Source organism: Boleophthalmus pectinirostris, unplaced genomic scaffold (genome assembly GCF_026225935.1).
Source record: "Boleophthalmus pectinirostris isolate CB_2022bp ecotype Guang Dong unplaced genomic scaffold, ASM2622593v1 HiC_scaffold_16, whole genome shotgun sequence".
NCBI classification, from domain to species: Eukaryota; Metazoa; Chordata; class Actinopteri; order Gobiiformes; family Gobiidae; genus Boleophthalmus; species Boleophthalmus pectinirostris.
The window spans coordinates 6,366,312-6,388,040 of NW_026571095.1; the positions used below are offsets into that span (position 1 = coordinate 6,366,312).

A 21,729-nucleotide genomic window follows, 5' to 3' on the forward strand; every position below is an offset into this window, starting at 1 on the left:
AAAGTTACATACTGTAGCTTTAATCTCTTACTTGACTTTAGTGCTTTCCCCAAATACTTTTACTCTTATCTCTTAGACCACTGCTTTGTACTCCTTCTTGAGTCATTTATTTGAAGTAACTTGTTTGTTTCTTTGTGTGTCAGCCTGCGCCCTCGTGCGTCCTCCAGCTCGTCTCAGTCTGAGCGCAGTGCCAGTCCTTTAGTGATGAACAGCACCCAGAGCCTGGACGTCATGCCCCGCTTCGCCATCTCCGCAGAGGAAGAGGGTAAGAGAGAAGAGTGCTTATAACCAACTCTTTTTAAAGTTTTTATAATTGCTATAGACTTAAAGTAAGACAAAACACCTGATCTCCTTCTAAAACCACATTTTCAACTGGAGCTGCTGAACTGGGCAGGACCAGGAGGACCTGAGGGGGGTGCAGGGTTTCCTTTCAATGTTTTATTATAACACAACACTGACTCTTGTGAGCTTTTAGCCATGTTATAATGCTTTTGCCTCCTCAGAAAAACACCTGGAGATGTGTTTTGTTTCATTCACACATTTGAGTAACTCTTTATTATTAGTCTGTCTACATCTCCAAAGCTCAAAATGCTCTGTTCCACCTTGTGATGTCATGTAGTGCTAGTAGTTTTCAATCATGAGAGAGAAGAACTTATCCTAAATGTGCAGGATTTGTGTGTTAAACATTTGTGAATGAAACGGGTATATTTTTGACAAGGAAACAACATTATAACATAGATGAGAAAATAGGATAACTTTAACCTTTAGCCTTTGTTCCTGTTTTCAGACGGTGTGGTTTCAAACTTGCGTCGCATCCGTCTCCGTAGTAACAGTACTGGCACACGTCCCTCATTCAGGAGAGGGGCGTCACGGAGGATCGCCCACCAGCTCGAAACACCAGAGAAACAGAAGCCCGCAGTGGGGAAGGTGCCCAAGTCCGCCTCTGTGTCCGGACTGTCTCTCATCATCACACCAGGTCAGTGCTGTCACCACACTCAGGGGCAGATGACACATTTGTGTGGTTCTCTCATTTTGACTTGGGTGGGATTATAACTATTACAACTATTGCAAATATAAATTACAGTTTTAACCAATCAAGAAGTAATTTTAAAAGTTAAAAAACACACTGACAACATCACAGCAAGGAGAATTCTATCCAAACGTTAGACACATTTTCCATGCACATTGAGGCTTTAGACATGTTTTCAACAGCACCAAAGTGTTTTCTTATATTTGTATTTGTCAGATAATCATTTCTGTGTACATTAGAGGAGTTTTTCAAGGGAAATTATAGAATTCCCTCATGGGTGTCCTAATTTCCAACAAGAAAGTAAAATTTTAAACCTAAAAAATGGCCAAACTGAGAAAACAAGTGTGAATATTTTTGCAATAATGTTAAATCTAATGATCTTCACTGTGTTTTAGTAAAATGAGTAGTCTAACCTGGAATAGGCACTTTAATCTTTCTTTTGGTGTGTACACAGTGCCCTCTGCAGATTCTGTCTTGTCATTTCAGCGGTTATCATTTTGTAAGATGAATATGTAGCCATTTTGAGCACAGCTTTGTAGACCAAGAAAACATGTCTATTTTTTCCATAAGATTTTTATAGTTAAATTTAGTCTGTGTTAGACTTTTTTCCAAGGAATAAAATTTAAGTTGCACAATGCATATTAAAGGTGCTCTATGCAACTTTATTGGTGGGGGTTTAGCAACAAACTTGTTTCTATTGAGATATTATTTCTTTCTCCAAAGGTTACACAGTATGGCATTAACCTCATCCATCTTGCATTTATTCAGTTACTGGTGTTTTACTGCTCAAAGATACTATGAAAAACATGCACTCCTGCACTGAGTGAGCTCGCATCTCCATAGATCTGACCTTGAAGTTGGCCTGGAAGCATTGCGAGCTTGTCTCCATGGATACAGATGAGTTGAATGCCATACTGTGGGACATTTTAGACAAAGCATTTCCATGAAGACAAAGCAGATGATCTTATAATACTCAAGGTGATTGTCTCAGAGTTTTAGTTGTTTTTTGTTTTTTTTAAAGAAATATATTGAAACTAGTGAAATATTTTAATCTAACCTCATAAAAGATACTCCTGTCTAGATTAATATTCAGAATTTTCTTTTATTTAGACCGGGTTATATTATTAAATCTTAAGTCCGACATTGCATACAGTGTTATGTTAAACTTTAAGACCAACTCTGAAAAGCGAGTTGTGTGTTGTTTCCAGATGAGTCCGGCGCTCCTCCCAGCAGCCCCAAATCGTCCCTGTCTCTGTCGTCCAACCCCTCTTCCAGAGACTCCTCCCCTAGCAGAGACCTGTCCGTCACCGTGAGCTGTCTCCGCCCCCCCGTCGTCATCCACAGTTCAGGAAAACGCTTCGGCTTCGCGCTCAGAGCCATCAGAGTCTATATGGGAGACAGTGACGTGTACACTGTGCATCACATGGTCTGGGTACGTGCTCCACTCACACGAGAGCTGGAAACAGATACTTGGTCCACTCAAGGCATGTCCGATTTATTGATTAGTCGACTAAAAAGTTGTTGAAAAGTAAAGTAGAAAACAAAAAACTAAAATACAGGAAGTAGCAGTGAGTTTTAAGACAGAATTCCTCTACCAATTGCTTGATTTCAGATTACATGTGTAACTTTTCTGATCGAGGGACCATCACCTGTTTGTTTCTGTAGATATGTAATTGTTCTGCCTGGAATGTTCCACAGTATGACATTAAACAGCTCTACTTTACATTTATTCAGTTACAGGTGGGTTTATAGCTCAAGAATACCTAAAAAAAACAGACATTTTGACTGTGAGCGGGGTCGACTCTCCTCAGATCTGACCTGTAACTTGGTCTGGTTTGGTCTCCATGAAGATAAAAGGTTTAATGCCATACTGTGAAACATTCCAGACAAAGCAGCAACATCTCTGTAGAGAAAACAATCTCCCAACAGAAAAGTTACACAATGCACCTTTAACAATGTTTTAGTGAACTGAGTTGTTGAATCTGTCATGTCAAATATCACATATCTGTATAATCAATAACATCTCCATGGAAACAAGCACCAGAAAAGTTACATAATGCTTGTTTAAAATCGATTTTAAAGCAACTGAATAACTGCACATTGTGCCAGCTTTGTTTCATGTATATTGGCTCAGTCATTTTGGAAATATTAACCATGAACCAGACCAAAACCTGTGCATTTTGACAGCTAAAGACAAATACTAACAGTGTCTGACGTCTCATTCCTGTGTGTGTGTGTCTTCAGTGTGTGGAGGAGGGCAGCCCAGCGCATGAAGCAGGACTCAGAGCTGGAGACCTCATCACTCACGTGAATGGAGAGTCTGTGCAGGGCCTGGTGCACACAGAGGTGGTGGAGCTGCTGCTTAAGGTGACACTATTACAGATGAACACATTTTAGTACATTACAAGTGTTATTATGAGTTAAAAAGAAGTTATAGCTGAAGGTTTTTCTTGTTAAGTTGAGTTATATGTATTTTGTAAAAGCAAAGCAGTGTTATTATCACACACAAGTAGCTCTGGTGCTCTTTTAATAGGCTAAAAGTTCTCAAGATGTTTGTGAAATCCCTCAGTTGTCAATGTAGGATCCATAGCAAATTAGAAAGTTGTTAATGTGACCTGCGTCAATCTTGACTTCCAAAAGTTATAAAATATGCTGATATCTCCATAGAGAACCCAGATTTTAGGAATGTCTGGGGAGACTGAAGAATTAGTTTGAATTGCAGCTAACATGTTACTCTTAACTCTCTGTCCTTCTCCAGAGTGGAAACAGAGTGACCCTTCAGACCACAGCCCTGGAGAACACGTCCATTAAAGTGGGCCCTGCACGGAAAGCCAGCTACAGAGCCAAGATGGCACGAAGGAGCAAGAAGAGCAAGAGGAAGGACGGCCAGGACAGGTGATCAATGAGGCTCTGACACATACTCTCACCTTCAGACAAATAAAGACCTTCTGAAGTTTGAGCTTAGAGAGAGGGTGTTATGCAGAATCCACTTTCTGGAGCTTTCTACCATGTTATAACATTGTTCCCTCATCAAAAAAATGTCTGAAGAGGTTTTATATGTCATGTATGCATGTTTGAGTAATTTAGTGATCTCTCTCTCGATTTAAACCCTCCTTACTGTTAGCTGTGCGATTCTGTACGAGGCCCCACACGACAATTTTCCATAAAGATACAAAAGCATGATACAGACTAAAAAACAATTTCCCAAGCCTGATGTGATGTGCAGTAGTTTCATAAGGGCTGATTGTGGTGTGATAGTGCTCTGAGGGGGGGGGTGACTTAGCACAGAGAGCAAAGGAAGGGGGGAATATGTTAATATGTTTTTGGCGAAATATAGCATTTTCAAAACAATCAAAAGGTAAGATGGTGATCTAAATGGTGTATGTAAGGGGTTAATACCTCATAGAATTAAAATACCCCCTCTTTAAATATAATCACTGTGTTTTAGTTCAGAAGTTCTATAAAACTTCTAAACTATGGGCAGTTTTGTCTTCTGTCATGTTTCCTGAGCCGTGTTTGTGTGTGAGCAGCAGACGGAGGAGCATTCTGAAGAAGCTGTCGAAGCACACGCCCCCCGCCCCCCTCCACAGCAGCCGCAGCTTCTCCTCTGGCTTCCACCAGTCCTCCAGCGACAGCCTCTCCGGTTCCCCCACTCAGAGCCTCTCTCCTGGACCTTCCACGCCCTGTCGCTCCCCTGCCCCCGACCACTCTGGAGGTGAGTACAGCGAAGTCCCAAATGATGAAAGAGGCAGGGTCAGTGTTTAATAGGGCGTGATCATGAAATATTTAATTTTAGATGAAGGCAGTGGCCTGATATGACCCTGTTAGAGATTTCTTGTATGCACAGATCGACTTGTTGACTCATGTTATCTTATAATTTAACTTTGGAATTTTGTCCACAAATTCAATCAATTATTGTGCCTTTGGGTTTAACACCACCACAAGACTGTAGTAAAAAAAAATATTTCACCTTATTCTACCTTATTTAAATTACTGTTATGTAACTTTTTTGGCCAAAAAATATATGGCATAATAAAAGTATATTTATTATGTATATTATGTTTATTGCTCTGAAAAATAATGAAAAGCATGTGTCTTTACTGTGAGAGGGCCATGCAACTCCACAAAACTGACTCGGGGGAAGGCTCCTCTTATTTGCTGAAGTCTTGTTTTGTTTTCCTTACAATATTCCACATTGTGCCAGGATTAGTTTCATAGGGAATGCTTTGAAGTCTGTTTTTAACATTCTGTCTCCATGGAATAATGCAGTTCACTGTTCACACCCAGAAAGTTACATACTATCACTTTAAAGGTTGTGTGGAGGATTTATTTTTTTTTTGTTTCAAATTGTCAGTGAAAGTTTAAAATACCATTACAGAGATGCAGCAGCTTTGTAATTATGATGACCAAAAAAAAAAGAATGAAAATCTATCAGCCAATAGATAACGAGGCTCCCTCTTTATCTATTGGCTGTTCGGTTGTCAATCAAACTCCCTAGTGTAACTGACTCGCCAGCGCTCGGGGATTATGTGGTTTATGCAGCGTTTCTTAGAGGCTTTTTTAAACTGTAGCTTCCTCGCATTTCGCATAAAGTTTGTTGAGACGGCGGATGAGAATCCACGACCAGTTCGCCACAAAAGAAAGTCTGTCTATCAAGTCACTGAAAGAAGAAGAGAAGGGGAAAAGGAGCAAAGCCAAACTGAGGTGATTCTTAGAGATTCCTTCCAGTGATTGCCCGACTGAAGCAGAAAAAGGGTCTAAAAACTGATGCATTGTTCGCTAAATTACTTTTAGACAGGTCACTTCAACAGTAATTCTGAACGCACACTGGCTGTAAACAAGCGTGATTTTTAGATGTGTTTCTCTTCCCTTAAAAATCCTCTATACAACCTTTAAAGGGATAGTATTTATGCCTGTGCAGCTCAGTGAGTGAATTCTGGAGGTTCTGAGCGTCACATGAGGTCTGTCCATATCCAGAGAATGAGGAAAACGTGGATCTTTCCTCTGCAGGTTAAGCCTCTGCACCCCTTTAGTTGTGATTATGGTACATTTTTTAAAACTGCTACAGCTCAGGCTACACAGAATACCATATTTTCCGGGCTATTAGACGCGCTCTTAAGCCTCTAACTCAGGGGTGTTCAAACTTTTATCATCAAGGGCCACATATCTAAACACAGACGAAGCAGAGGGCCGATTGTGGGCTGTAGACTGATGCTCAGTACAGGGAATAATTGAAATGTGTGTGTGTTTAACAGGTTAGTATGAACCATCAATTTTTATTCATGCTAAGATCCTTAAAACCACACACTAAATATGAAATATGAGCTTTATCAAGGTAGATTTTCAAAAAACTTGCAGTAAAAAATTATTTTTCAATTTATGCAAGATAATTTGGGCCAATTCACCTGGAAGTCTGAGGGCCAAGAAAAAGTTGTCTGAGGGCCGCATAGTTTGGACATGCCTGCTCTAACTCCATCAAAAAACATCTGCACGCCCCACAATCCCGAGCGCCCTATACACGAAACCACTCAGGTGTCCCAGCACGACTTCAGTAAACTACAAACCACACCACCCGCAGAACACACAAACACACACGGAGCAGACAGCGACTGCGCAACGAAACACTCCCACAGACACACTCATCACTCCACGCCGACAAGGAACGGAACGGAACGGAGGAACGAACTGAAAAAGCGAGTGCAATGTGCCACTTCTAGACACAACTGAACAACTGAGTCACTACGAACACGCCGACAATCCGTTGGTCCCAGACACACCCTCCCTACACGCCACAACTGAACAAATCCCAGAGTCACCGTGAACGAACAAACAAACAAAACCACTCACCCATCACACTGTTGTGTTTCCTTTAAAGTCCAGTGCGGTTTATTTGTGAAAAAAGTTCAAAAATAGACCGTTCTATGACAGTGCGCCTTATAATCCAGAGTGACTAATAGCCTGAAAAATACGGTACTTTTTTGACTGAACATTTCCCTCTCTTCTTTGCAGACTCCAGCTCCTCCCCCTGCTCCAGCTCACCCAACTCCCCCGTCCCCCAGGCGCGCCCCAGCTCCCTCCACGTCCTGGGGCGCTACACCAAGGCCGGCCGCTGCAAGTCCACCAGCAGCATCCCCCCATCCCCTCTGGCCTGCATCCCCCCTCCCACCCAGCCCCTCTCCCCCAGTGCTCCCCGTCCTGCCTCCCCGCGCACCCCAAATCCCTCCAGACCTTCCACGGCAAAACCCTGTCCCCGCCCACCATCGCCCGCCACTCTGTCCGACCGAGAAGCGCCGAACCCCCGAGATCTCCGCTCCTCAAGAGGGTCCAGTCTGCGGAGAAACTGACCGGAGACAAGAGCCACGAGAGGAAGGCGTACAGCACCAGACGCCACACTATGGAAGTCCCGTTATCCGAAAGCGAAGGGTTGGAAGACGGCGAACTGGATACGGCGACCGGCTTCGTTTGCGTCGGTGAACACGGTCGTCAGGGTCTTTGCATCGGCTCTCCGCGACTGGGAACGCACCAGGAATCGCCACAGCACCGCAGTCATTCCAAAGAAGTGGTAGTGATGCGGAAGCTGGCCCTCTCCGAAAGAAGGGACTCGTTCAAGAAGCAGGAAGCCGTACAGGAAGTGAGTTTTGACGATTTGGAAGAGAAGTCTCCGAGTCCGACCATGCCTGGGACTCCTCCGAAGGGGTTCAAAGCGTCCTGGATCAACAATCAAGCGACTACTTCTACGCCTACACAACAGTCAAACTCAAACGCGAAGCAAGACGGGAAGCAGAGGGCGAAATGTCAGAAATAACTCAACAAAATGGAGCTGTTCTCTACGACCTGCTACTGTTTAACTCTACAAAGGCCTTGCATGTGTCCAAACCACACCCAGTTTCAACTCAACACAAGCGTCGAGAATCGCAGTTAAAATCTCGGATTGAACAATGACTGCCAAACGCCAGATAGTTCTAGTTTTTGCTTGTTCACTCGGTTCAGAAATCACTGTGGCATCCAATTTGTAAATAGTCGTGTTTTTAATGAAGAAACGTATTTAAGCCTTTTTATTGGTTTAGTGGTGAAGGCCTTGGAGACGCGTGTGGACTTTAGAAGCTGCACAAAGCTATAGTGCGTGGACAGGTTTTCGTTTAGTTTCAGTGACTGTCTGGACTTTACATTGTCGCGGGTTTGTCCAACTGTTGTGCATTTTAGATCCACGTTTAGAATGAAGAGGGATGAAGACTTGTGTGGTGCCAAAGATCGATTTCTTTTTTTTTTAAACTGTTGTAAGAGGTATTGTCCTTGTACATATATAAACCTTTGTGCATGTTAGATCTCGACAATGCCAAACCACACGTGAAACTGCTATGGGAAGTGTAGGAATGAGATTTCAAATATTCACTGCATAAAACAAAGCCGTGCCAAGAACATATGAGATGAATAGAACTGTTCAAATAATTCTGTAGTCGATTAAAGACATTTAGTTGAAAGGAGGGCGTGGTAAAAGCTCTCAAAACTATTATGTATCTCTGTGTGTCTGACCCAAACTGCACTCACAAGACCACACCTGCAGAGGGAGTTCAGAATCACACTAAAGCTCAAATTTTGTCTGTTAATGTGATTTTTTTTTTTGCAGGATCGATACATGCTCAAATCAATCAGTATCTCACTTTCTTTACAAATTTAAAACTACAGCTTTTATGCAGTGGTCTCTTCTCCTCTCCCTACATTTCCCGTACAGGTGTAGACTCTCCCTGGTGCCCTCTTCTCTCTCTCCATCTCTCTTCGTCTCTCTCTGTCTCATGGAAGTATAGTAAGATCTGGAAGATGAACCAAAACTGGGCTTTGTGTTGTTTTCAATGCTCTGTGCTCACTGGCGCCAATTCCCCTCCCCCAAATGTTTCTCTTCCACATATATTTCCTCAATATAGACTCGCTCCTTTCACCCGTGTGACAGAAATGCGCACCATGTGACCAGTTCTGACCAATCAGAGCGAAGCTGCTAGAGCAGAGCCAGTGTGGGGTTAGTACAGTGCTTTTAGGCGCTTTAAGGATGACGATTTTTAAAAATTCTAAAGTTCATGTTATGAAAATAGAGAAGAATCAGACTTTTGTGAAAGCTGTGAACGCCCTGATTGCCTTAAAAATGCTAAGCTGCTCTAAGGGGCAGTTCTTTCTGGGCCTGAGCTGCAGTACCAGGAGCGGCCACTAGTCGATCTCCCCCCGGAACACAGAGCGAATTTCTTATCCGGTTCTTATTATAGATCCATGGTCTCTATTTATCTGTCTCTGTCTTTGGCCGTGTCTCATTTCTCGTTCCTCACTTCTTTCTCCTTGATTCTTCTCCTCGATTCGATCCTCCTTTTTTCAGCTGTCGATCAAATTTGTCATATTAAGTGGTGTCCCAAAGAAAACCACGGTGGATGGAGTAAACATGAGGGAGGCTTCAGCAGCAGACACCAGATAAAAGAATCAAACTTTACTGGTCTCAGTGAGGAGTTTAGATCCTCTCTCCTCCCCGCGTCTCCTCTGTGGGCGGGACTTCCTCACCCATTTCCTGCAGAATCAAGGAGCGAGGAAACCGTACTGAGACGCGGCCTTCTCTCTCTTTCTCCGTCTGTCTCTCTTTGTCTCTCTTCTCTCCTCATTGCTCATCCCTCCGTCCGACTCCTAACTTGCAGTCTAGCTCTCGTCGTATCGTGCCTGTCCAGCTGTTAACCCTCCTCTGTACAGTACGTGACTAACCGCCTCCCTTGGCTGTTCAACTGTTTACATATAGAGTGTTTGAGTGTGTCATTTTTGTTAAATTATTCTTTGGAGGAAAAAAAAAAAAAAAGGTTGACCGAGAATGAAGAATTTGAACCAGAAGCCTTGAGTGTATGTAGAAACGAGCTGGTGGAAGTGTCATTTTTGTATATTTTGATATTGAAAATGTCATGTTGCAATACTAATCTCTTCAGCTGTCGGTGTGTAGTTCAAACTGCGTTGGACCTTATGGTGGACAGCTTTGTGTATTTTTATTAAACCCAAAATAGAGCTGAAATGCCCAAGTGAAAACTCTAACAATGTCAATTAAAACTTTTATATTTTTTTTCCATTTTAAAGATGCACTGCGTAACTTTTAAGGTCCACAAACTGCTCATCTCTGTGTTGACGTTCTTGCTTTCTCTGGAATGTTCCACAGTACGGCATTAACTGTTTCCATCAAGTTTCTCTCCAATCTATATGAGTTCTTGCTGAGCGCCTGCTTGCCTCTCCACAGATCTGACCTGTAACTTGGCCTTGTGGCACTGTCTCCTTGTTGTCATGTAAATAAGTTTAATGCCATACAGTGGAACATTCTAGGAAAACAATAAAATCATGTCAAACTGGTGTAGCGGAACTTTAACCAAAAAAAGTGACGTACTGCATCTTTAAGAAATGACCTGGGTGCTAATTAATGATTACTGACTATGAACTGCTTAGAAAACATCTGACCTATGATACTGTACTGATACTTTGCAGTGCCATTTCTCTGGGAGGTTCTACATGCATGTGTCTGTGGTGGAATGTTCAGCAGTTGCCATGGTGACACAATGCACGTATTCGCAAACACTGCTAAAAAAATGTAAATGAATCTGAAAAAACTCAAAATGGATTGAAACAAAACATTTTCAGGAGCTTGTGATCAGTCCGAGCATATATGATCCAGTTTTTTTTTGTTTTTTTTTCAACGAAACGGTGAGAGCGACTAACTGAAAAACTGTTGGCTTGTAACTGTAACGTTATTTGAGAAGGATTTGTTTAACAGCACAAATCAGCTCACCTGTCATAGTTCCAACGAAATCAACCGTTTCTGGTCAGATTGTGTTAAAACAAAACTCAACCTAAGTCTAACTTGATTACCAGACCTTCAGACAGAGCAGTGCCTACAGTTATCACCATCCCGAAAGCTGCAAAGTATCAATCTAGCTACAGCACAGTTCTTAATCCTTTATATAATGACCCGTGAATTAAAGAAAGTGTATATTGCGTGATGTGCTTAGGTTGTGACGGGCCGTTGTCCCTCTCCTGACCGTGTCCTGACAGAAGGCCTCAGAGTGTCCTGCCGTGTGATGGTGAAGACTGATGTTTGTTTTTATATTGTCTTAACAGTGCTTGAATAAACACATGCTACAGTGGACAGTAAGATCCACAACTCAAGAGCTCAAGGCTTTGGTCTGCTTTTCTTTCCTCACCGCATTTACACACACACACACACACACACACACAGACACAGTAGCAGATCACTTGTTTTCATTTCAATCATTTCTTGCTTGTAGTGTGGTCATGATACTATAATTTCAAACTCTATATTGATACCAAGGAAAAGGCTCGATATGATACTTTTAAAAAAAAGACTACAGTGTACAGAATACTCGTGCTTTCTTTAAGTTACCATCTGGTCCTTGGCGTTGATAAAGTTCAAGATCACCTTCAAAATATCCAGGAAAAGTCAAATGTTGCCATGGACTTTTTTCAGTATCGATACTTGTTAAATTGAGTATCTATTTTCAATTTTTTGTTTCCATATGTTTTGAAATTTTAGTTTTAGTATCAGTTAGTATCTGATTTTTGATTCTTTGATATTCATATTCTTGAATCTGAAAACTGCCAAAAGGCCTCAAATCAATCAAATAATTTAATTATAATGTTTTCTCCTGAATATTACTTATATTCATTTTCAAGAGGGGTTTTATACAATTTTATAAAAAATAATACAAACTTGTGTTTGTACGTCGCCTGCAGAATGTCGCCCTCTAAAGGCTAAATGGTGAACAGCAGTTGTTGATTCTGTAACATGAATCTGTTCAAATAAGATGAAGGTGAGCTGAGGTAAACAGGATCCACTTAAAGCTTCATATTACTAAAGAAATGTATGATCAAAATGAAAGTGATAGATCAAAGTAAAGGTTACGCACGCACAAAATGTAGATAGAAACCTAAGCAAGTTTAAATAAAAAGTGTATATTATTTTATCATGTAATGTTTTATGATCAGATACAGTAAATCTACCAATGTCCACCTACCAGGGCTGAGTATCATTCAGAAGTTGCCTATACGATACATACCTCAATACAGTGAGTTTACGACTCGATATGATTCAATACGATATATTTCAAATCAATTCGATACAGTTGCGTAAAAAATAAAGGCTAAATCATGGCTGTGATACTAAAAGTGTTTGTTAAACCACTTCTTGTGCAAAGTTCATATGAAACACAAACATTTTAATCACCAAAACAGTGAAAATGTCAAATGTGTAGCATAAACAAGTTTCCTTCTTCTGAACAAACAACAAAATTGTAGATCAGGGGTGTACAAACTTTTTTCATCAAGGGTCACATATGTAAAGACAGACGAAGCAGAGGGCTGGTCGAGGGCCGTAGACTGGTGCTTATTACAGTGAATTATTGAAATATGTGCATGTTTACCACATTAGAATGAGCCATCAGTCTTTATTCATGCAAAGATCCTTAAACCACACACTAAATATTACATATTATCTTTATCAAGATAGATTTTCAATAAATTTTTCATTGATGCAAGGTAATTTGGGCCAATTGTCATGGAAGCCTGAGGGCCAAGAAAAAATTGTCAGAGGGCTGTATTTGGCCCACGGGGCATAGTTTGGACATGTCTGCTGTAGATGTAAGAAAATAATTTAGTAAATTATACAAAAATACTCTTGGTGATATATCGTTACAGCAGCTCACAATATCGATACCGTATCATCACATTAAACGATACGATATATCAATATTTTCACTGTCTACCTTTAGACTACTGCAAATGTGAAGAGTCATCCACACAACATCCGATGGGTCAGACTGCATTTGTTTTGTTTTGATTTTACACCCTGGGTTTTATAATGACTTCAGATTCCATGATTTCTTTGGTCAGGTCTTACAGGATTAAAAGCATACTGTGGAACATTCTCCATAAAGACAGAGGAGTTTTATGCCACTGTGGAAAATGATAGTTAACCTTTCTCTGGAAACAAACAAGAGGAGTCCCTCATCCAAATAAGACTCAAATACTCTGGGGAGGATTGATAATAATGGAGACTAGTGAAAATTTTACATTTCACAAACAATTTTAGACCATTTTATGAATAAACTAATATTTGCACAGAGTCAAAATGTGTCTCAGAGAAAAAACGCATAGTCCCACTGATACAAGAAAACACAGCATAAGAACCACTTTATGTTAATATTTATTCCTTCAAAACAAAGGAAGTTTGTATTTTTCTATATGTGTAATTCTGACATGATTTTGGGATGAATACACATATTTATTTTAGACAGTGTTGGGGAGTAACAGATTACATGTACCGAAGTTATGTAATCAGAGTACAAATTATGAGTAACTGTATTCAGTTACAGTTACTGTTTTAATGAGTGGTAATTGGATTACAGTTACTTTGTTGAAATAAATAGATTACACAGTGGTATTTTCCTGTTTTTATATTTCAGGCTATATCCCTTTTTTTTTTTTTTTTCTCAGTAATTCCACTCATTGCCAGACACTAAACCAGGTCCAAACCAGGTCTAAACCAGGACTAAACCGGGACTAAACCAGGTCTAAAACCAGGTCTAAAACCAGGACTAAACCAGGTCTAAAACCAGGACTAAACCAGGATTTAAAACAGGACTAAATCCTGCTGTGTGGTCCGTGTTTCCTCGTCTTCTATCAATAATATTTTTAATTTGGTTCAGTAAAGTCTGGGCTTTTTCATTGTCTTTTAACAGACAAAACATCTTATGTGAAGATTTCCTCGTCTTTGCTTCTCTACACCAAATCCAAGTAATCCAAAGTATTCAGATTACATTACTCGCTTTAAGTAATTTAATGGATTATGTTACAAACTACATTTTGTGATATGTAATCTGTAATCTGTAGGGGAATACATTTTAAAAGTAAACTCCCCAACACTGATTTTAGACACATTTCCATACCATAGACTGAGAGGATAAAAGGTCCAACCAGAGGCCAGGACTTTCCAGAGAATGACAAAAAACATCACATGGGACTGTAGTAGTAAAAGATGAAAAGGCTGCTCTAAAATAAGTAACATTCCTGACAGGCGACATAATGCTTCTTAAGACTACATGATTCTGATGTCACCTCTGTATTTGAGTATCCACGGGTTGAATAATGAAAAATAAGGACCATTGCCATAGCGATTAACAACTGGAAGATTTCAGATTTTAGAATGTGAATTTTAGAATGCTGATGGAGGCAAGAGACACATTTCACTACTGACAACTCTACTTTGCTGAAAGGTAAATTCACATTCACTCAGTTACATTTACTTGAGTAACTTTTACACAAAATTATACTTTTCAGAGTACTTCTAGCTGCATACGTTTACTCCTACTTTAATATTTAGTTTGACGTGAGTAAAAGTTGTGCTTCCTCTTCACTGTGATTAAGTCTAAAAGTGACAAAAGCTTTATGTGAAAATACAAAATGATTTGAACTTTTGTGTTTCTTGCACCGCTCATTCAGGTATAATTTAGTTTTTCCTCATGTTTGTGTTTGTCATTTGAAAATATTTGATTCTGTGCATTCAGCCTGTTTCACATTCACTTCAAATTGGAAATCAGCTCTCACGTCGAGACTTTTACTCAAGGGATTTCTTGGACCACTACTATGTACTTCTACTTAAGTAATATGATTTTGACTCTTACTTGAGTACAATTTGTAACTACTGTACTCACCTCTGATCGTTGGGATGGTGCGTATAAGAGGAACTCAAATTCGTGACTATTCAAAGGTCCCATACGACACTATTGTATTCTGCTGTGTTATAATAATGTTTCCTCATCACAAACAAAGACCTACCTGGAGTTTTGTTCTTCTCTCAAACTGAAAACACTCACTTCCACCTTGTGAGGTCATGTGGTAATACAGGAAGTGCTCCATTGTGTTTTAAAACTCCATACACCTTCAGGAGAGTCATTTGGATCATTTCAGCCTCTGGAATTGCCGATCTCTAATGAACGAAATGTAGAAGGAGCTGTTCATTTGAAAACTGGAACAGAACATTTGGAGCTTTGTGGATATAGACAGACTAATAATAAAGCAGGAGTATTCAGTGTTGGGGAGTACCAGATTACATGTACCAGAGTTACGTAATCAGAGTACAAATTATGAGTAACTGTTACAGTTACTGTTTCCATGACAGGTAATTGGATTATAGTTACTTTGTTGAAATAAATGGGATTACATGGCGGTCTAAACCAGGACTAATTCAGGATTGAACCAGGACTGAACCCAGGTCTAAACTAGGACTAAAACCAGGTCTAAACCAGGTCTAAACCAGGACTAAACCAGCACTAAACCAGGTCTAAACCAGGTGTAAACCAGATCTAAACCAGATCTAAACCAGGACTAAAACCAGGACTAAACCAGGTCTAAACCAGGACTAAAAACAGGTTTAAATCAGGACTAAAACCAGGTCTAAACCAGGACTAAAACCAGGACTAAACTAGGACTAAACCAGGTCTAAACCAGGACTAAAACCAGGTCTAAAACCAGGACTAAAACCAGGACTAAAACCAGGTCTAAACCAGGACTAAGACCAGGTCTAAACCAGGTCTAAACCAGGTCTAAACTAGATCTAAAACAGGATTTAACAGGACTAAACATGCCGCGCAGACCGTGTCTCCTCTTTTATCAATAATATTTTCAATATGGTTCAGTAAAGTCTTCTTTTATCTTATCTTTTATTTTCTTTTAGCACACAAAACATCTTATGTGAAGTTATCCTCGTCTTTACTTCTCTACAGCAAATCAAGTAATCCAAAGTATCTAGTAGATTACGTTACTCACTTTAAGTCATTTCATGGATTATGTTACAAATTACATTTTGGGGTGTGTAATCTGTAATCTGTAGGGGAATACATTTTAAAAGTCACCTTCCCAACACTGGGAGTATTCAAACGTGTGAATGAAACAAAACACAACATGGTCTCTTTTTGAGGAGGTAACAACATTCTAACACGCTTTAAAGCTCCCAAGAGTCGATTTTGCGCAATATAGGAGCTTTAAATGTGCACACAAGTCACATTTCTTCCAGACTTTACGCATTACCAAACAAATGCGCACTTGAATATTTGTTCCTCCGAGCCCCCCTCCGTCCCGCTGATCGTTCGGCTGTTTCCGTGCGCGCTCGGGAAAGTTCGGCCCCTTCATATGGTTCCCACGCAGCGTCCTTCCCTGCGCCCCGTGCGTGCTGCTGCTGCTGGAAAATGGCTGTGCAGGGGGAGCTGGAGTCGTGAACGGGACAAACGAGCGCTCCACACGGACACACGGACGACACAAGTTTTCTGCACGGTCCAAACTCCACATCCGCGCCGTAAAGAACAAGTTTAGACGCATTGACGTGTTTTTGCGCCACTTTGGAGGAGTTTTGGCGCAGCGGCGATACGTGGAAAGCGTCAAGAAACATCGGCGGGTGAGTTTTTCCAACTTCTTGCACATTTGGCGTTTAGCAGCACGACGAAAATGGTGGATGCGTTGCAACTGTGCTGTTTGCTAACGCCATTCTTGTGCGCATTTCGGGAGTTTTTGGCTTTTTGGCCAAGTTTTTGCGCGTAAAACTCCGGTAAAGTCCTCATTGCTGCACGGAACACGACATTTAAATAGCCATAACGTTTGGTCTTTTTGTGCTTTCTCCTGTTGCTAAACTAGCTCGGGTTTCTGAGCTAGTTTTTACCTGAAACGTGTTGAAATAAGTTCTGGACTGGTTATTACTGTGTCATAGTTTTTAGCTGCAAAATATGTTGGAAATATGAATTCTTGCAAAGTACGTAACATTTTGCCGATACATTTTTAGGCTTTTGACTATAGTTTTCATACGTAGTTATTTATTTTTCTTTGCTATTGTATAAATTTAATGAGCTGAAATTGATTTGGCTGGTGATTATAATCTTTTATGTTGCAAAACCAAGGCAAAAATGTTAATTCTTGCAAAGTTCTGAAACTTCTGGCCTATATACTTACTGTCTTTTTGAAAATATATCGCTTTTTCAACCTACTTTTTTTTTTCTCTTTGCTATTATCATTTTATTCGTGTTGAAATAGAATTTTTACTAGTTATTACAATGTCATACTTTTCTTTTTTACTGCTCAGCATGTTGCACTAAAGGCCGCGGTGCTTAAACTTCCAGATTTCACTTTTTTTCAATAAAGCTTTTTGGTAAGACTTTATAATAACTGCTCCCAGTACACCTAATTAGCCTCAAACTAAGCATGAAGAAAGAATGAAGTTATAATAGTTTATTGAGAATCATTCAGGCTTAAATATTTAATCCTGACTCCTGTCCCTTAGTTACTAAACCTGAATTACACTAATCCTAACTTCTAATCTTAATTACGTAGTTACTAAAGTTGAATTAACTACACTATTAATACATTACGTCATTATTTAAGGTTTTATATTATGTTATATAACCGTGTTATAATGTTGTTACCTCATCAAAAACATGCAACATGATTAACCCTTTATTATTAGTCTGTCTACATCTCCAAAGCTCAAAATACTCTGTTCCACCTTGTGATGTCATGTACTGGTAATTTTCATGATAACAATTACCTCTTTTTTTTGCTTTTGTTCAGTAGAAATTGGCGATTCCAGGGCTGAAATCGTCCAAGTTATTCTCTTGAATGTGTATGAAGCTTAAAAACACAGTGGAGCATTATCTGTATTTCCACATGACATCACAAGGTGGAACAGAGTGTTTTCAATTTGAGAGAATAACTGCATGGGTGGATGTAGGGTTTTTACAGACCCAATGAAACAAAACACAGCTCCAGGTGTGTTTGTGATGAGGAAACATCATTCTAACATCAGAACATAGCGTCATATGGGCCCTGTCAATACTGTATGAAGAATATTAAGAAAAATAAGAATTAGAATAAAATTTAAATTGTGGCTCTGGCCCTAAAAAATTGGAGTATGGTAACTTAAAATGTGAAATGGGTTGGTGGTTTTCTCAGTCCAAATGCCTGCTCCATGTTGGGTCTCAGGGGCTGGGGCCTCAGTCTGCACAGCCCATGGAGCCAGCACTATTTACAATGACAACACTACAAAATGCTGAGGTTTCTTTATCAACTAGAACTGAAAACACACAAAGCACCACAGACATCTCTCACTTTTTATCACACAGTAATCACTAATGTTGGTTACACTTAAAGGGCCCATATGACTCGATTCTGATCTCTGTTACGATGTAGTTTCATCATCACAAACAGACCTGAAGTTGTGTTTTGTTTCATTCACACATGTTTAACACACAAACACTGCACATTTATGGTTTGTGTGATATTTGGTATTTAGAGTTCTTCTCTCAAACTGAAAACACTCTGTTCCACTTTGTGATGTCATGTGGTGATACAGGAAGTGCCCCGCTGATTTTTTTAAACCCCATATTCCTTCAGTAGAATCATTTGGATAATTTCAGTCCTGGATTATCAGTCTGTACTGAACTAAAAAGGAGCTGTTAACTTGAAAACTACTACTTCATGACATCACAAGGTGGAACTGAGTATTTTGAGTGTTGGAGATATAGACAGATTAATAATAAATGTTACTCAAACATGTGAATGAAACAAAACAAAACTCCAAGTCTGTTTTTGATGAGGTAACAGCATTTTACTTAAAGCTTAAAGCTCACAGGAGTCAGTTTTGTTTAATATAGAACTTTTAAAAGATCATTAAAGCTATCTGCTGTTTCTGAAAATTATACTCTTCACTCTGATTGGTTAAACCCACCTGTCACTGACTCAGAGCATGATAGAGACTGACCAATAGGAGCATTGGGTGGGACAGTGTCCAAACAACAGATAGTCACATTAATGAGATCATGATTTGATTTTTATCGCCGTATTGCCCAGCCCTACTTTTATGTTCCATAAAATGTTTGGTGGCGCAGACAGAGGCAATAGCAAGAAGAACATTGAAGCCTGTAATTATGCAATAAAATTTTACAAGGCTGCAATTAGATAATAGAATCCACTCTGCAAAAACAATATTGTCTTTTTATTAAAGTATAGTCTCGTACCTGTAGTTTAATTCTCTACAAACCTGTTTTGAAATGCATGGAGTTCTTGTTTACAATGTCATGCCGAACAGAATCCTACTTTTTAAAGCAGATCTATTGTGCAAAATCCACTTTCAGAGCTTTTAATCATCTTGTAGTGTATCCACTTCTCATTTACCCTCTCGGAGTTGTTTTTAGAATTATTCATGTGTGTTTGGGAATCTTTATTCTCCTGTGTTTATGACGTCATTGCTTCAATCAACCCCTGTTTTTACTGCCGCTCATACAAACCCGCTGCTCTGTACTTTTATTCTTCAACTTTATTTTCTTAAATTGGTGAGACACTTTGGATTTAGCAACGCTGCATAATTTTGGTACAGATGAAAAAACTCCTCGCTAGTGTGATCTGCAGCTGCCCATCGGAGGTGCCGACAGCTGCAAGTCTCTCTGTTCCCTTCTGTGAAACAGAAAACACTGTTCCACCTTGTGATGTCATGTGTTCCATTGTAAATTTTAAACTTCATACACCTTCACTAGATGGGTTCATTTGGATGGTTTCAGCCCTGGAATTGCAGATCTCTACTGAACTAAAGGTTAAATATAGTTGTTAACTTGAAAACTGTCACTTCATGACATCACAAGGTGGAAGAGAGCAATATCAGTTTTGGAGTTGGAGACAGAATAATAATAGTTACTTAAACATGGGTGAATGAAACAAAACACAACTCTGGGTGTGTTTTTGATGAGGTAACAGCATTCTAACATGGATAAAAACTCACAGGGGTCATGTTTGCGTAATAGAGGACTTTAAAATATCCAAATTCGAACATAAAGATCCACTACAGTAGTGTCATCAATTATAATTTTATAGAAGACACAAGCAAAATATGTAAAATTTATGGTAATACTTGTCACAGAAACATTTTGCTACATGTTTTCTCCTCCAAATCTTGTATCCCTGCTACAAAATGATTTGAAAATACTTAGTTAATTCAAGTTACATTATTTATTTTGATAGGCTGAGCTCTCCCTGGTGAAAGTGGGTATTAACTTGATGTGGCAAAACAAGACCTTAAAGCCTCGTTGTTTTGTGATTGACAGTTGGAATAGTAGATCTTTTATGTCTGTCACTGTGGCATCTGTGCACCAGTGTTCTGTGGTTTGGGCCTTTTGTATTTTGTCTTTAAACAAACATTAAGTAACTGTGATGTGAGTCATCGCTACTCTGCTTTTGTAACTGTACAAAATATGACATTCCTGTAGTTATAAATATGAGATGAAAAACTTTGGAATAAGACTTGGCCCTCCAAAAAATGTATTACATGAGCATAAACTATACAGACGAGGGTTGTCAAAAGTATCGAAAATCAGATAATCAATACTAACATTCATTTGAAAAAGTAAGATACTACGATACTAAAAAGTCTCATTCACAGATAAAAATGAAACTTCCCTGAACAGTTTTAGAATGAACTTGAGCTGTATGAGAACAAGTGTCAGAGCACATAGACTAGTACACACACGGACCAACATGAACCTACTGCAACACTGACCATTACACACATATAACACACATGGAAGAGAAAAGTAAGTACAATGATTTAATGTTGAAACTCACATTCTCTTGTCTAAATAAAGTGTTTTTTAATATTGTCACAGTATTGGAATCCATATCAAGTCTATTCCTTAGTATTGAAATCGAGTTTGAAATGTTACTATTGTGGCAATATTAAGACTTTTAATTACACCAGAAATAATACAATAAAAAATTCCTCCAATGTGTGAACTGCTCCAAACCACATTCTTACACTGACAGAGGACTGGCTGTACACTTTTCTGTTAAAGATGCTGTGCCTGATTGGTTTGTGTTGCCCCAGTACAAATATGTTCTAGAAGCAACTCTTGAGGACATAATGAGTGTGCTGTGTGCTGTATGCATTTACTGATTGTGTGTTTTATTTTCCAAGAAGCAGTATGTGTGCAGTTAGCATGCTAGTTGTTGCTGGCTTTACCGTGATAAACGTATAAAATAGGGATGGGCATGATTAATCGATAATTGATCATTAAGAATTTCATTGACTACATTAATTTTAATTGACAAACCAAATGTAGGTCTGTGCATAGTGTGACCAAACAGGGTCTGTACATGTGTCTCTGCACTCAGAAGGAGCGAGATGCAAACAGTCGGTCAGTCTGCAACGTACCGAAGCACAAATGCGTATTTAATGAAATAATAATAAAGAAATTCCACGCTTTCCGTTGCGTTCGGGACAAGTGTGAGTCCATGTGCACAGTGTAAAAAGCAGCACATATGTTTCGGTGTCCAGTGGGAAAAAGTTTTACCAGGTGAGAGTTGCTCAATGTCAATGACGAGGCCCCGCCCCCCTCCCCCCGTACGGTGTCCTGGTTTTGACAAACGCAAATATGGTCACACTAACCTGTATTCACCTGAGTCATGTCTTTTAATCCAACAGAAATTGACCGCATCAGCGACACAAGAGCTGTAGTTTTATCTTCGCTTAATTTATGCAAATTAGCAATGCGGTTTTAAGTTTGGTTTCTGTGAGAGTTGAACAAAACTGAATTAAACACATTATAATGTCAAATGGGCTGATGTGGCTCTAGAGTGGTTACGGTTTA

At 39.6% G+C, this 21,729-nt stretch overlaps 1 protein-coding gene across 1 annotated transcript in view; it reads left to right on the forward strand.

Annotated features, from left to right (window-relative positions):
* mast3a (microtubule associated serine/threonine kinase 3a) overlaps positions 1-11,205 on the forward strand; it is a 95,723-nt gene extending 84,518 nt beyond the window's left edge. The window contains 8 exon segments of the mRNA XM_055151566.1: positions 144-265; positions 788-976; positions 2,239-2,462; positions 3,275-3,397; positions 3,789-3,925; positions 4,561-4,745; positions 7,040-7,204; positions 7,207-11,205. Of these exon segments, the coding sequence (XP_055007541.1) occupies positions 144-265; positions 788-976; positions 2,239-2,462; positions 3,275-3,397; positions 3,789-3,925; positions 4,561-4,745; positions 7,040-7,204; positions 7,207-7,835 (1,774 nt within the window). The 3' untranslated portion in view covers positions 7,836-11,205.
* Positions 11,206-21,729: the final 10,524 nt, after the last annotated feature.